The 16,881-nt window shown below is 43.6% G+C and overlaps 1 protein-coding gene across 2 annotated transcripts in view; it reads left to right on the plus strand.

Moving 5' to 3' along the window:
• The window catches only part of LOC121582745 (collagen alpha-1(XXVII) chain A-like), a 388,342-nt gene that overhangs the window by 148,200 nt on the left and 223,261 nt on the right, over positions 1-16,881 (plus strand). For both annotated transcript variants that reach the window (XM_041898821.2, XM_041898822.2), the window contains exons 11-12: positions 656-709; positions 2,066-2,110. In XM_041898821.2, coding sequence (XP_041754755.1) covers positions 656-709; positions 2,066-2,110 — 99 coding nt within the window. The remainder of the gene's footprint in view (positions 1-655; positions 710-2,065; positions 2,111-16,881) is intronic.

Raw genomic sequence — 16,881 nt, forward strand, 5'->3', positions numbered from 1 at the left:
GATGCAGACAATTACATTGATAGAAGATACAATCTATCTGCAATATTAAGCTGATCCATCCCCCCCCCAAATTTAAAATTAAAATAAAATTAAAATTAAAATAGAGCCCATAATCTAAAAATGACGGTACATCTCAATCAACCCCCAACTACTGATATACGTAGTATTTCCCCTATTCCTCATGTACCTTCAACCGTAACCCATCAGCTGTACCTTAACCAGTATCAGCACTCCACTGTCTTATAGAAAACATCGCTACTGGTATTGCTGTTGTTGTTGTTCCTGGTCTTGTGTTGTTGTGTTGTGTTAAACCGCTATCAACAGGCCAGATTGGTGTCATCTTCCTCATCTTCAGAGATCCCTGGCGTGAGGGTATGTGCCCTTGGACTACATCGTGGAAGCCAGCACCATGCAGTCCATGGGCATATACACTTGCCTCATGGCTTGGTTCTTCATGGAGACCTGATCCATCAACCCTGGAACCTGCAGACCCCCAGCATTGGACCCTTCAACTCTCAAGCTATGATAGATCTACTTTGCAGACATTGAAAATCGAAATCCTCTACTTCTCCTCTCCCTCCCTCCCTCCCCTCTGATCTCCTGTGCTGTCTTTCTCTCTCTCTCTGTCTCTCTCTCTCTCTCTCTCGCTCTGCAGGGCTTCATTGGAATCGCGGGCCGTTTTGGCCTACCTGGTGCTGATGGCAAAAGAGTAGGTTTACCCTTCTTTACCTTACCTCTACACACAAATCCAAATACTCACTACGTCTGTAATGATTAGGGCCAGGAATTTTTCCTGACCATGTGACCTGACCTGACCTCACCACACACTGTGTACAAGAATGGAGGCAACTCTGACTACCGGTCCCAGTGGTGACTCTGGTCTTCCCTCTCTCAGTTGTTTCCTTATGAGACAACCAGTTTCTTGTTTTGGTTTAAATGTGGGAACAGCCTCCAGCATGCTATCAGGCTGTAGCGAGTAAGACAGTGTGGGAGTGTTGGTGATGACTCTTGTGACCCCCCCCCTTATTAAGCCTTTGAACTGGCTAAACTAATCAAGGCCTTCCTAAAGCTCGGCCTCCAAAAACATGAGACGATTAGCCTACTTATCGCATGCACCAGGGGGTTGCGTCATTGGTGAGCCTGTAATGGACCTTTCCACTATGCAGCTCCACGATACTGTAGCAGACCAATCTTTGTCTGTCGATCACTGTCTGTCTCTATGTCTGTCTGTCTGTCTGTCCTCTCTAATAACTTCCTCCTAATCTTAAAGGAAGAGAGCTATAGAGCACGATGAAAGAGCTCCAATTAGCTGGCACAGCTGTAGGTTTGTGTAGAGCTCTGTAGAAACAAAAACAGTCTGCAAATACATCAAGCAGTATTTACACATAAAGTAGCTAAGCAAAATACTAATATATGCAGTACACTAGGTAACTTACAGTCTGTGATGGTCTGAAATTATTACATGAGTGTACTTATGAGACAGTTAGTAGAATTATTCCCAGAGGGGACTACCGAGTGGCGCAGCGGTCTAAGGCACTGCATCACAGTGCTTGAGGCGTCACTACAGACGAGGGTTCAATCCCAGGCTGTGTCACAGCCGGCTGTGACCGGGAGAGGTGTCGCACAATTGGTCCAGCGTCTTCCGGGTTAGGGGAGGGTTTTGCCGGCAGGGATTTCCTTGTCCCATTGCACTCTAGCGACTCCTTGTGGCAGGCCGGGCGCCTGCAAACTGACCACGGTCGTCAGCTGGACGGTGTTTCTTCCGACACATTGGTGCGGCTGGCTTCCGGGTTAAGTAAGCAGTGCGGCTTGGCAGCGTCGTGTTTCAGGGAGGAAGCATGGCTCTTGATCTTCGCCTCTCCCGAGTCCGTAGGGGAGTTGCAGCAATGGGACAATTGGATATCACGAAAAAGGGGTAAATAAAATAAAGAGAAAAAAAATGATTTGGGGGGGGGATTATTCCCAGAGAGTACAATGTTGCTCTGATCTTATTATTGTCTTACAAACGTCTCTCTCTCTCTCTCTCTCTCTCTCTCTCTCTCTCTCTCCCCCTGTTCTATTTCAGGGCATGCCTGGTGAACCAGGGAAGAGGGGCAAGATGGGTAGGCAGGTAAAGTTTTGTCTCAACATACTTTATAGATAATTATCTCTATTAGCTGTTATCAAATGCATTGAAGTCAGCCACAGCAGACGGGGCGCTGAGATCTAACCCCCAGGCATAAGAAATCTATGGTCTCCAGAGACTGTGATGCCGACAACCCTAACAGGACATACAGTATATAGTGTCATGGAGGCTGCTGGCAGTGATAGAGATAGCTCAGAGCTGTGTTTATCCAATGTTAGCTTATTGAACAGTCAGAACTCTTTCTATGTCATTTGGTCCTCATATCCTTGTTTGTATTCAGTAGGGCACAGTGAAGCAAAGTGTTTTGCAGTGGAAAACAAAAGTGAGCATTCTTGTTGAACAAATTCACATTCAGCACCTCCCAGTTCAGAATTTCAAAACGTTTTGTGACCACTGAACATTACTTTTGTTTCAGTGAGTCAGTGTTCTAGTTCCAGCAGGCCTCTACAATATTGTAGCCAGACCTGCTTTCTAGCTGAGAACTCCTTTGAGCGATTTGGTGCAAAGGTCCACACTGGAAACAATAGAATACTATGAATAATATGGGAAACCAGGCCTGCTATTCATAGCAGACTTTGAAAAGGCATTTGATAAAGTACGACTGGGGTTTATATATAAATGCCTGGATCATTTCAATTTAGGAGAATCTCTTATAAAATGGGTTAAAATAATGTATAGTAACCCTAGGTGTAAAATAGTAAATAATGGCTATTTCTCTGAAAGTTTTAAACTGTCAAGAGGAGTGAAACAAGGTTGTCCACTATCGGCATATCTATTTATTATGGCCATCGAAATGTTAGCTATTAAAATCAGATCCAACAATAATATCAAGGGAATAGAAATCCAGGGCTTAAAAACAAATGTGTCATTGTACGCTGATGATTCATGTTTTCTTTCAAATCCACAACTTGAATCCCTCCACAGCCTCATAGAGGATCTAGATACATTTTCTAACCTTTCTGGATTACAACCAAATTATGATAAATGTACTATATTACGTATTGGATCACAAAAAAAATACAATCTTTACATTACCATGTAGTTTACCAATAAAATGGTCTGATGGTGATGTGGATATACTCGGAATACATATCCCAAATGAAATAAATGATCTCACTCCAATACATTTTAATAGAACATTAGCAAAAATAGATCTTGCTACCATGGAAAGGTAAATACCTGTCAATTTGTGGGAAAATCACCCTGATTAACTATTTAGTATTATCCCTTATGGTCTTGCCAACGCCTTGCAAACAGTTTTTTAAACTATATGAGAAAAAAAGATTCCATTTTATTTGGAACAGCAAGCCAGACAAAATTAAACAGGCCTATTTATATAATGAATATGAATTCGGGGGACAGAAATAATTAAATATTAAAGCATTAGACCTATCACTAAAAGCTTCCGTCATACAAAAATTAGAACTGGTTCTCTAGCAAATTAGTAAGATTGTCTCACCCAATGTTCAAGAACGGCCTTTTTCCCTATATTCAGATTACAACCTCTCACATTCAGTTATTTGAAAAGGAAATAATCTCCCAAATATCACTATTTCTAAAACAAGCCATAGAAAGTTGGTTGCAATTTCAATTGAATCCTCCAGAAACTCCAGAACAAATAATGCAACAAATATTGTGGTTAAACTCAAATATACTAATTGATAAAAAACCATTATTTTTTGAAGAAATGTTTAAAAAAGGTATAATCTTCTTAAATGATATCATACATATGACTGGTGGAGTTATGCAGCTAACAAAAACATATGGAAATGTCTGCTCTACCCAAAATTACAACCAAATAATTGCAGCATTACCGCAAAAATGGAAGAGGAAAGTGGAAGGGGGAAAAAGTAAGGAAATTGTCTGTCGGCCCTACATTAAAGAACGTAATTGGTTAAAGAAAATTGTAATAAATAAAAAAGTATACCAGTTTCATTTAAGGACCAAAGGATTGACAGCCGTCCCATATAGATTGCAAAATATTTGGAAAGAGATTTTTGACGTACAGATTCCATGGCATAGTGTTTATGAACTGATACGTAAAACAACGCCAGATTCAAAACTCAGAATTTTTCAATTTAAATTATAATACAAAATTATTGCTACCAATAGAATGTTATTTATATGGGGGATATAATCTTCCCAGCTCTGCAGATTTTGCTGTGAAGAGACAGAAACATTAGATAATTTGTTTTGGTACTGTCCATTTGTAGCTTGTTTTTGGACACAGGTCCAGGATTGGCTAAAGGATTGCAATATTTACCTGGAGCTAATCTTGCAGATAGCACTACCGGGTGATCTGAAAAGTCATAGGGAATCGATCAATAATATAATAATACTTTTAGCAAAAATGTTTATTTTCAATTTACAATCTGTAGAAATAATGAGAATAGAAGGGTTCAGAACTTTTGTAAAACATCACAATACAGTTGAAAAACATATGGCAAATAGAAATCCAATATGAATGGTGTAAAGAGATAGATGGGAGGTGTTGAATGGAGTTGAAGGATGGGACTAACAACAACTAATAACAACAAGATAACTAATGTAAAGCATACTGTGTCCATAATAAGTATATAGGTTATAGGTTGAGAGCTTTTGTGAAAGAGCACAGTTAGAAAGATATGGCATATCATGAAAATGATCGGAGAGGTTGAGGGTAGAGGAAGTTCAGGAGCAAAAACAAACAAAATATAATTATTGTAAAATTATTGTAAAAAAGTGTCCATAAAATGTATATAGTATGTATAAGCTGGAAGTAGAGCATTGTTGTTCACTAGTTTACTCCAATTAGGGAAGGTGTGGTGGGGTTGGAAAGTAATAAAGGGAAATACATTTTTAAAGGGATATGTCATATATGTATGTATATGTATTTATTTGTATATATACATATATATTTGCGAGAGAAAAAAACATATGAGGGATTGTGTCACGCCCTGGCTCTGGGACTCTGTTATGTTGAGCCAGGGTGTGTGGTTTCTATGTGTTTTGTGTGCTAGGGTGATTAACTAGTTCATTTGTTTCTATGTTGGCCGGTGTGGTTCTCAATCAGAGGCAACGTGTATCAGCTGTTGCTTGTTGTCTCTGATTGGGAACCATACTTAGGCAGCCTGTTTTCCACAGTGGGATCTGGTTCCGTGTATGGTTTGTGTCTGTAAACCAAGGACTTCACGTATCGTTTTGTTCGTGTGATCATTAAAAATAAAAGTATGTTCGCATTCCACACTGCGCCTTGGTCCTCTGTGTTCGACGATCGTGACAGAAGATCCCATCATAACTGGACCAAGCAGCGTGTCCAGGAGCCAATGCCAGAGAGGGCTCTAAAGGATATCAACCTCGACTAGGTCAAGCCGCGGGAGGAGGAGAGAGGCTGGACTTGGGAGCAGAGGAGCGAGAGTCTGGCGAGAGCCATGGAGGCCTGGCCCACGGGGAGGAGAGACGGCCAGAAAATTTTTAGGGGGGGGCTCACGCCGTGGACGACGGGGCAGCAGGAGGCCGGGATAGAGTGGTTCAGTGGGTTGGCAAAGGAGGCCGCCAGGTTACGGGAGTCACTGGTCACCAGGGGGAAAGAGAATGTAGAGGCACGGCGAGAGGTACTGGGGTGTGTTGCAAGTCTGGTCCGGCCCGTTCCTGATCCCCGCGTAGGGCCAGTGGTGTGTGTCCCCAGTACGGTCCGGCTTGTTCCTGTCCCTCGCACCAAGCCTGTGGTGCACGTCGTCAGCCCGGTCCGGCCTGTTCCTGCTCCCCGCACCAAGCCAGTGGTGCGCTTCGTCAGCCCGGTTCGGCCCGTCCCTGCTCCCTGCACCAAGCCAATGGTGCGCGACGTCAGCCCGGTCCGGCCTGTTCCTGCTCCCCGCACCAAGCCAGTGGTGCGCCTCGTCAGCCCGGTTCGGCCCGTCCCTGCTCCCCGCACCAAGCCAATGGTGCGCGTCGTCAGCCCGGTCCGGCCCGTCCCTGCTCCCCGCACCAAGCCTGTGGTGCGCGTCGTCAGTCCGGCACAGCCCGTGCCTGTTCCACCGGTGCCTGGTCCGGCACCGGTCAGCTGCTCCACTCCGGAGCTAGAGTAATCCGCTCCACCAGTGTTCAGTCCAGCTCCGGCCAGCAGGGCCAGACCGGACCAGGGGCACTTTGGGGGGTTTGTTGGAGGGTGGGGGTCAAGCCCGGAGCCGGAACCGCCTCCGAGGAGGAATGCCCACCCGGCCCTCCCCTGTTCGGTTTATGTTTGGCGCGGTCGCAGTCCGCGCCTTTTGGGGGTACTGTCACACCCTGGCTCTGGGACTCTGTTATGTTGAGCCAGGGTGTGTGGTTTCTATGTGTTTTGTGTGCCAGGGTGATTATCTAGTTCATTTGTTTCTATGTTGGCCGGTGTGGTTCTCAATCAGAGGCAACGTGTATCAGCTGTTGCTTGTTGTCTCTGATTGGGAACCATACTTAGGCAGCCTGTTTTCCACAGTGTGTTGTGGGATCTTGTTCCGTGTATGGTTTGTGTCTGTAAACCAAGGACTTCACGTATTGTTTTGTTCGTGTGGTTCTCTAATAATTAAAGTATGTTCACTCATCACGCTGCGCATTGGTCCACTTCCTCCAACGATCGTTACAGATTGGAAGTGATGCGGACAATTACATTGAAGGAAGTTACAATCTATCTGCAATATTAAAGCTGATCTACCCCCTAGAAATTTAAAAAAATGCCTGCAGTCACACATGTGAAGATTTGTGTCTGCGTTTGCGTCATTGTAAGCTTCTCTCTTCGTTATTTCCATTGCTGCTAATAGAAGGGTTACTCTAGGTTGAACACGTCGGAGATGTGTTGCATGTGTGTTTTTTGAACATAAGAAAAGGTGAATATTGAAATGAGCTTATTTGGTCACCTTTCTCTCGATGGGACCACGTCGTTTGGAGACTGCTGTAGGTTGTTTTTCTCCCTCTCTGTGTGTATGTGTGTGTGTGTGTCTTTCAAATAACATTTTGTCACGTGCTTCGTAAACAACAGGTGTAGACTAACAGTGAAATACTTACGGGCCTATCCCAACAATGCAAAGAAAGAAATAGAAAAATAACTAGGAATAACGATAACTTGGCTATACTGTATACATGGGGTACCTGTACCGAGTCGATGTGCAGGGGTATGAGGTAATTAAGGTAGATATGTACATATGCTGTAGGTAGGGGTAAAGTGACTAGGCAACAGGATAGATAATAAGCAGTAGCATGTGACGAGTCAAGAGTTAGTGCAAGAGGGTCAATGCCGATACTGTAAAACTTCAACTTGTCTCAAATAGCCACCTGTCCCTTTTAATAGCTGCACAATGGCAAACATTTCATTAAATAAACGCTGGTTTCAAATAAACGGCAGGTCTAAATGAATTGTTTACGAGATTACCATGAATTGTTTGAGGTTTAATGCTTGATTTGGTATATTCAATAATGACTTATTTGTAATGACTAACAAACTGCTAGCCATTGGCTGCTAACAACTGAGAACAACTAGCTAACCCCGCCCCCGAACACTGACGGAGCATTGGCTAATCCAAAAGACATCACAAAGTACTCGTAGTGACCAGACATCGTGCTGAAGGCAGTCTTCCATTTATCTCCCTCCTGGATGCGGATGAAATTGTAGGCACTCCGCAGGTCCAACTTGGTGATAAACCGGGCCCCGCTGAGTTGTTCAATCACGGCCAGCACCAACGGGAGAGGGTAGCGGTACTTTGTCGTGATGGAATTCAGATTTCTGTATTCGATGTACGGGCGCAATCCTCCATCCTTCTTAGCCACTAAGAAGAAGCCTGCCGACGCAGGGGAGGTGGACGTGTGAATGAAACCCTGCTGGAGAGCCTCCTGGATGTACTCCTCCATAGCCTTGGTTTTGGCCACCGACAGAGGGTAGATGTGGAGGCGCAGAGCCTGCAAGCAGGTCAATGGCACAGACCCAGGGGTGATGAGGAGGGAGACAGGTGGAGCAGGTCTTGGAAAAAACCTCCCGAAGATCTTGGTATACCTCCGGGATGTTGGGCTGAAGGACAACCACAGGACTCTCAACCGATGTGGAACCACAGGGAAAGGATAAGGAGGTCTTCCGGCATTCGGGTGCCCAGTCAGTGATTTTTATCCTCAGCCATGAGTTGGTGGGGTTATGACGTTGAAGCCATGGAGGCCGAGGATGATCTTGTGTACGGGTGCACTGATGATGAGGAATGGATGGCTTTCTCGATGTATGGATTCCACGGTGAGGGTGATTGGTGCTGTGATTTGTGTGATTGTCCCGGATCCCAGAGGTTGACTATCCAGTGGTTGAACTGGACAAGGAGAGGAGAGCGGGTATGAGGTGATGTTAAGGGAGGAGGCGAGGGCCTGGTCAATAAGATTCACTGTGGCACCGGAGTCCACTAGAGCTGTAGAAACAAAACATGAAGGACAGCCAGCAAAATTGTTACTAGGAAAGGTTTGGTGGAAAGTGATGATGATGGAATACTCACGCCTAACCCAGGAGACGGATGATCACGTAGCTGTCCCTCTGCTCTCGTGGACCTCCGGTTAGAACGTACCGGACAACGTTGAAGCTGGTGCCCCTCCTGTCTGCAATAAGGACAGAGACCTGGCTGTCTACGGCGGCGTCCCTCAGCCGCGGAGAGACGTGTGGCCCCCACCTCCATGGGTTCAGGCTCTGACTCAGAATGATCAACGGAAGAGGGAGAGAGGCAATGGAGGTACCGACGATCCCGAAGAAGGTTATCCAGACGGATGGCCATCGCGATGAGGGCGTCCAAGGATAGGGTGTCATCTCGGCACACCAACTGGACCGCTATGCGCAATCGTCTTCTGAATAGGGTGCAGAGCGCCGGCTCATTCCATCCACTGGATGCTGCCACTGTCTGAAAGGTGAGCGCCTACTCCAACTATGGCAGGATAGCCAGACCACGTCAGACCACATCTCTGCCCTCTGGTGGATGGTCGAGAACCCCCTGAACAGAGCCATGAACCCCTCACACAACCCAGCTCTTCCTCTCCCAGACGGCCGTGGCCCACTTCAACTCCCATCCAGTCAGCAGAGAAATAACCGTGGCAACCTTGGACCTCTCGGTGGTGGGGGCTCGTCATATTTGTCCGGGAGGGACAATCGGGCATCGCTGACGAGGACAGTACTGTACTGGCTCGACTTGTGGTAAAGAATCCTCCGCTGTTTGAGATGACGCCCCTTAAGTAATGTCGACATGTTTGAATAACGCAGAGGACCTCATCCATAGCCGTCCCCAAATGAGCCAGCTGGTCATGGTGTTGACGAAGTAGGTGTCCCTGTTCGCCGACCATCTGGGAGATGTCTTGGTTAACTGCTACTTCCATTTGTTGAGGCAGTATTCTGTAACTTAGATGCAGACAGTCAGGAAGCAGGTGCAGTTAGTGAACAAACATGGAGCGACACAAACCAAGAGAAGCGTCTGACATAGAAACATAAACAATACTACCTGATAACTGATAACAAAAGAGTGCTATATAAAGGGTAAGTAATCAAGGGAATAATGAAGTCCAGGTGACTGATGATGAGATGTAGGTGTGCGTAATGACGTTTGCTAGCTGTGCGTAAAGATGGGTTGCCAGGACCAGTGTTTAGTAGACCGGTGACGTTGAGCGGGGGGAGCAGGAGTGGACGTGACATAGACAAAATAAATGTGACACAGTGTGTAAATTATAAGAAATTGATTACAATCCTGGAAGTGAATGCTGGAATTAAACAATTAACTATGCAAATGAGCAAAAGCTGTGTGCATTAAGGAAATAGATGCCTGGCTCAAATAGAAGTCTGTGCATGTTGTGTTCAGTGATTTAAGCAAATAAACGCCCAGGCTATTAATTGAAGTTTTACGGTAGTCCGGGTAGCTATTTGGTTAACTATTTAGCAGTCTTATTGCTTGGGGGTAGAAGCTGTTCAGTCTTTGAAAATGTTTAGGGCCTTTCTCTGACACTGCATGGTATACAGTGTCTTGCAAAAGTATTCATCCCCCATGGCGTTTTTCCTATTTTGTTGCATTACAACATGTTATTTAAATTGATTTTTATTTGGATTTCATGTAATGGAAATACACAAAATAGTCCAAATAGTCCATCAAGGAAAACGCTATGTCTGGCACAAACCCAACACCTCTCATTACCCCGAGAACACCATCCCACAGTGAAGCATGGTGGTGGCAGCATCATGCTGTGGGGATGTTTTTCATCAGCAGGGACTGGGAAACTGGTCAGAACTGAAGGAATGAAAGATGGCGCTAAATACAGAGAAATTCTTGAGGAAAACCAGTTTCAGTCTTCCAGAGATTTGAGAATGGGACGGAGGTTCCCCTTCCAGCAGGACAATGACCCTAAGCATACCGCTAAAGCAATACTTGAGTGGTTTAAGAGGAAATATTTAAATGTCTTGGAATGGCCTAGTCAAAGCCCAGAACTCAATCTAATTGAGAATCTATGGTATGCCTTAAAGATTGCTGTACACCAGCGGAAGCCATCCAACTTGAAGGAGCTGGAGCAGTTTTGCCTTGAAGAATGGGAAAAAATCTCAGTAGCTAGATGTGCCAAGCTTATAGAGACATACCCCAAGACACTTGCAGCTTTAATTGCTGCAAAAGGTGTCTCTACAAAGTATTGGCTTTGGGGGGGGTGAATAGTTATGCACGCTCAAGTTTTTTTTTTTTTTTTGGTCTTATTTCTTGTTTGTTTCACCCCTTAAAAAATATTTTGCATTTTCAAAGTGGTAGGCATGTTGTGTAAATCAAATGATACAACTCCCCAAAAAATCAATTTTAATTCCAGGTTGTAAGGCAACAAAATAGGAAAAATTCCAAGGGGGGTGAATACTTTCGCAAGCCACTGTAGAGGTCCTGGATGGCAGGGAGCTCGGCCCCAGTGATATACTGGGCTGTATGCACTACCCTCAGTAGCGCCTTGCGGTTGGATGCCAAGCAGTTGCCATATCAAGCGGTGATGCAGCCAGTCAAGATGCTTTCAATGGTGCAGCTGTATATTTTTTTGAGGATCTGAGGGCCCATGCCAAATCCTTTCAGCCTCCTGAGGGGGAGAAGCGTTGTCGTGCCTTCTACACGACTGTGTAGATGTGTGTGGACCATGTTAATTCCTTAGTGATGTGGATACTTGGTGTGTGATTTGTGTGTTAAACACACTATTTTCAGAGCTAGTTTGTCAGTCTTCCAGAAATGTGCCACCCTTAAACACGACTGAGATCATTCCTATTGGCTTTCAGTAAATAAGACTTACAGACAAGGAAACTCAACACACGCAAGACACCATTTTTTAAGCGCTAGCTGCTTAGAAAAGACAACTATTCTCCAATGAGGTTATTATTTATGTGGTAGCTCTTAAGTGGGGATGTGTCTATAGTATGCATGCACATGCATTTATGAGGGAGCATTTGTATGTGCAGGCATTTTCTTTGTTTTGGCATATGTACAGTATGTGTGTTTGTGTGTATGTTTTTTTTTGTGTGTTTGCATGTGTGCATGCTCTCTCTTCCCCTCTGACACAGCAAGAGATCAGCTATTCCCTATGGATGTTTGACTGCCTCACTTACAGTATACAGTATGTCAAATGGTAAAGCCATTCTCTGTAAGCAGATTCACTTTTCAGGTTCAGACTGTCTGTTAGCTGTTAAACTCTGTTGTCACAATCTTACAATTGTTTGCCGGCATTTAATACTTGCTGACAGAGGCTGTTTAGTTTTTCAGACAGAGTGGAACGATGATCTGTGCCTGCAGAGAATTATGTGACAATGATAAATTATATCCACATATAAACAAAATGCACATAATCACAGTGTATACCCTTACTCAGTCACACACTCACTCGCTCGCACATACATGCACATTTTGCACACACACACAAACACAGACTCACACACACACACACACACACACAAACATACACACACAATAACACGCAAGGTATAATACATCATAATGCAGATTATAATGTATTATAGGACTTCTCATGTACAGTGAGGGAAAAAAGTATTTGATCCCCTGCTGATTTTGTACGTTTGCCCACTGACAAAGAAATGATCAGTCTATAATTTTAATGTTAGGTTTATTTGAACAGTGAGAGACAGAATAACAACAACAAAATCCAAAAAAAACGCATGTCAAAAATGTTATAAATTGATTTGCATTTTAATGAGGGAAATAAGAATTTGACCCCCTCTCAATCAGAAAGATTTCTGGCTCCCAGGTGTCTTTTATACAGGTAACGAGCTGAGATTAGGAGCACACTCTTAAAGGGAGTGCTCCTAATCTAATCTTGTTACCTGTATAAAAGACACCTGTACACAGAAGCAATCAATCAATCAGATTCCAAACTCTCCACCATGGCCAAGACCAAAGAGCTCTCCAAGGATGTCAGGGACAAGATTGTAGACCTACACAAGGCTGGAATGGGCTACAAGACCATCGCCAAGCAGCTTGGTGAGAAGGTGACAACAGTTGGTGCGATTATTCGCAAATGGAAGAAACACAAAAGCACTGTCAATCTCCCTCGGCCTGGGGCTCCATGCAAGATCTCACCTCGTGGAGTTGCAATGATCATGAGAACGGTGAGGAATCAGCCCAGAATTACACGGGAGGATCTTGTCAATGATCTCAAGGCAGCTGGGACCATAGTCACCAAGAAAACAATTGGTAATAATAATAATATAATAATAATAATAATAATAACAATAATAATATAATATAATATGCCATTTAGCAGACGCTTTTATCCAAAGCGACTTACAGTCATGTGTGCATACAATTTTACGTATGGGTGGTCCCGGGGATCGAACCCACTACCCTGGTGTTACAAGCGCCATGCTCTATCAATTGAGCTACAGAGGACCACACACTACGCCGTGAAGGACTGAAATCCTGCAGCGCCCACAAGGTCCCCCTGCTCAAGAAAGCACATATACAGGCCCGTCTGAAGTTTACCAATGAACATCTGAATGATTCAGAGGAGAACTGGGTGAAAGTGTTGTGGTCAGATGAGACCAAAATCGAGCTATTTGGCATCAACTCAACTCGCCGTGTTTGGAGGAGGAGGAATGCTGGCTATGACCCCAAGAACACCATCCCCACCGTCAAACATGGAGGTGGAAACATTATGCTTTGGGGGTGTTTTTCTGCAAAGGGGACAGGACAACTTCACCGCATCAAAGGGACGATGGACGGGGCCATGTACCGTCAAATCTTGGGTGAGAACCTTCTTCCCTCAGCCAGGGCATTGAAAATGGGTCGTGGATGGGTATTCCAGCATGACAATGACCCAAAACACACGGTCAAGGCAACAAAGGAGTGGCTCAAGAAGAAGCACATTAAGGTCCTGGAGTGGCCTAGCCAGTCTCCAGACCTTAATCCCATAGAAAATCTGTGGAGGGAGCTAAAGGTTAGAGTTGCCAAACGTCAGCCTCGAAACCTTAATGACTTGGAGAAGATCTGCAAAGAGGAGTGGGACAAAATCCCTCCTGAGATGTATGCAAACCTGGTGGCCAACTACAAGAAACGTCTGACCTCTGTGATTGCCAACAAGGGTTTTGCCACTAAGTACTAAGTGATGTTTTGCAGAGGGGTCAAATACTTATTTCCCTCATTAAAATGCAAATCAATTTATAACATTTTTTACATGCATTTTTCTGGATTTTTTTGTTGTTATTCTGTCTCTCACTATTCAAATAAACCTACCATTAAAATTATAGACTGATCATTTCTTTGTCAGTGGGCAAACGTACAAAATCAGCAGGGGGTCAAATATTTTTTTCCCTCACTGTATGTATCACCCCATTCTAATGTATCACCCCCTTATAATGTCTTATAATCATCTCATAATGATTATAACTCAACCAGCCATTTTGAGTCTGTTGGAATTTGTTTTATAGAGTACAAATCATAAAGCATTATACAATATACAGTCAAAAGTTTGGACACACCTACTCATTCAAGGCTTTTTCTTTAGTTTTACTATTTTCTATAAAACTATGAAATAACACATATGGAATCATGAAGTAACCGAAAAAGTGTTAAACAAATCAAAATATATTGTATTATTTGAGATTCTTCAAAGTAGCCACCCTTTGCCTTGATGACAGCTTTGCACACTCTTTGCATTCTCTCAACCAGCTTCACCTGGAATGCTTTTCCAACAGTCTTGAAGGAGTTCCCACATATGCTGAGCAGTTGTTGGCTGCTTGTCCTTCACTCTGCGGTCCAACTCATCCCAAACCATCTCAAATCTGGGTTTGGTGTATTCCAGGAGAACACTACCTGCCCGAATGCATAGTGCCAACTGTAAAGTTTGGTGGAAGAGGAATAATGGTCTGGGGCTGTTTTTCATGGTTTGGGCTAGGCCCCTTTGTTCCAGTGAAAGGAAATCTTAACGCTACAGCATACAATTACATTCTAGACGTTTCTGTGCTTCCAACTTTGTGGCAACAGTTTGGGAAAGGCCCTTTCCTGTTTCAGCATGACAATGCCCCCGTGCACAAACCGAGGTCCATACAGAAATGGTTTGTCGAGATCAGTGTGGAAGAACTTGACTTGGAATTGGAACGCCGACTGCGAGCCAGGCCTAATCGCCCAACATCAGTGCCCGACATCACTAATGCTCTTGTGGCTGAATGGAAGCAAGTCCCAGCAGCAATGTTCCAACATCTTGTGGAAAGCCTTCCCAGAAGAGTGGAGGCTGTTATAGCAGGACAGGGGGGACCAACTCCATATTGAATTCAGATGTCTTATGGTGGTCCCTAAAACATGGCAGACGAATGTTAGATCAAATTTCGGTGCGATGTGTACAAGCCTTAAGACACATTGCATGCCCTCTTGGAGTACTGCTAATGAACTGCTCAGCTACAGTCCCAAAGAACTTTACGTTTTAGCGTAAATCATAAAATCAAATCATGCTTTGACGTTAGTGTGGTAGATTTGGATACTAAAGTGATTTTCAATTTAAGATGCCATCTTTGGGCTTCATTTATTCAGTGAGTTTGTGTAGCCTCAGGTTTAGTATTGTATGGTGCAGACTGAAGACCTGTGTAAATGAGTGTTTTTACTGAGCTCCAGAGTAATCAGATTGACAGAGTACACTCCTCAAAAGTAATGTAATGTAGTTCTGCATACGCAATGGCTTAAGAAAAGGGCTACCTGACATCATTCAAAAGCAGTCATCCATTAAATGAGTTGGAATAAACCATGTCTCTCTACAAAGCAAATCTGGCTCTTTGAGTTGTGTTTTTGGCCCACCAATTCTGTTTTCCACATTTGTTCCACTTCCATAAGGCAGCGATTATAGCTGTATGATTTGTCATTGGGCTGGCAATTACGGCAGTATGATTTTTCTGGGCTCGTGTTTCCCCCCATGCATTTGAAACCACAATCTGCGGTCTCAACAAATATCACTCAGGCATAATTTTCCTCTGTCAAAAGTATCTCTCTTCATTCATCTAGACATCTGATATTCCAGCTCATTTCCTGGCACTGTAAAATGCACTAATTTTAAGTTTTTGTTATGTGGCGCTAGGTAAATGTGTTTTGACTCTCCTTGTCTGTGGTCTTAGAGGGGTGTTCAATAGACTTTGTTGTTTAGAAACAAAACCGACACATGCTCAACTATTGGGTAAAACAGACAGGGTTGACTTAGATTGTTGACAACATGTAAACAATATTTTGTCTCCAATGTTTTATTGAAAATATTAATACATGTGCACAATGAGCGCTTATTGTCTCTCAAATACATTGTTGCTGTTGTTGGTTAGCTAGTTAGCTAATTTTAGCCATATTAGCATAGACATGACATCAGTCAAAACACCTCAAAACAAGACATTGTATCAAGAACAAGATAAACTTAGCTGAAACGAGCCACCTACGATTCCCCACATGGCAGCTTCTTGTCATTGTTGCTAGCTATCTGGCCATCCAGAATCACAACAACACACGGACTTCTGCCCCATTGAAGAGTGCACTTCATTTTCGTGACGTTCTTAGCTAACCTGTCTATGGTTCTGTCAGTGACATTCTCAAACGGGATTATCTTGTGCACTTTGCAGCAGTTTCCCAACCCAGATTAAGCCTGCTCTTTGATTCAAAAGCGCATCTATTGAGAATTTTCCTTGAACATGTTTTCTAGTCCAGGAGTAAGTTAAATATGGGTTTTATGTACTCATGAAGGCTCTGAAAGTGTCATGAACTTTACATACATTTGAGTTTTGGAATATTTTGAAGTTTGACAAACAAGTTATATAAATGTATGGCCAAGGCTTCCTGAAATTAAATTATCTTTGTGTGTGAATGAAAGTATGAAACCTCAAGGAAAGCTTTATGTCAGCAGATTAAACCCCTCTGGTAAGAAAGACACATTTAACGATACACAAGCTCTGCACATCCACCCCGATCAAGAATAAAGAACCATTCACAATTGGCCTTCTAAAACAAGGAAAAAGAGTAGAGCCCATCCATTACATTAAGTGTTCCTGGATGGTTTAGTTTAGTTTAGTGCATGTTGCTCCTGTGCCAGTAGGGTGTTCTGAGGTTGAGATTCCCCTATCTTAAGCATAGCTCATATTAGCAGCTTAAGTTCTGACTGGCTGGCTGCTGTGTTGTTCTGTATTTAGAAACCGTTTATAACTGTAACAGTACACACCCGTTATGCTATGGGCTTTAATTAAAAGAATGGGTCATTTTGCAACTAATTTGAAGATGTTGTGAAGTGTTTTCCAGAGTGAATAAAAA

The sequence above is a fragment of the Coregonus clupeaformis genome, chromosome 15 (genome assembly GCF_020615455.1).
Source record: "Coregonus clupeaformis isolate EN_2021a chromosome 15, ASM2061545v1, whole genome shotgun sequence".
NCBI classification, from domain to species: domain Eukaryota; kingdom Metazoa; phylum Chordata; class Actinopteri; order Salmoniformes; family Salmonidae; genus Coregonus; species Coregonus clupeaformis.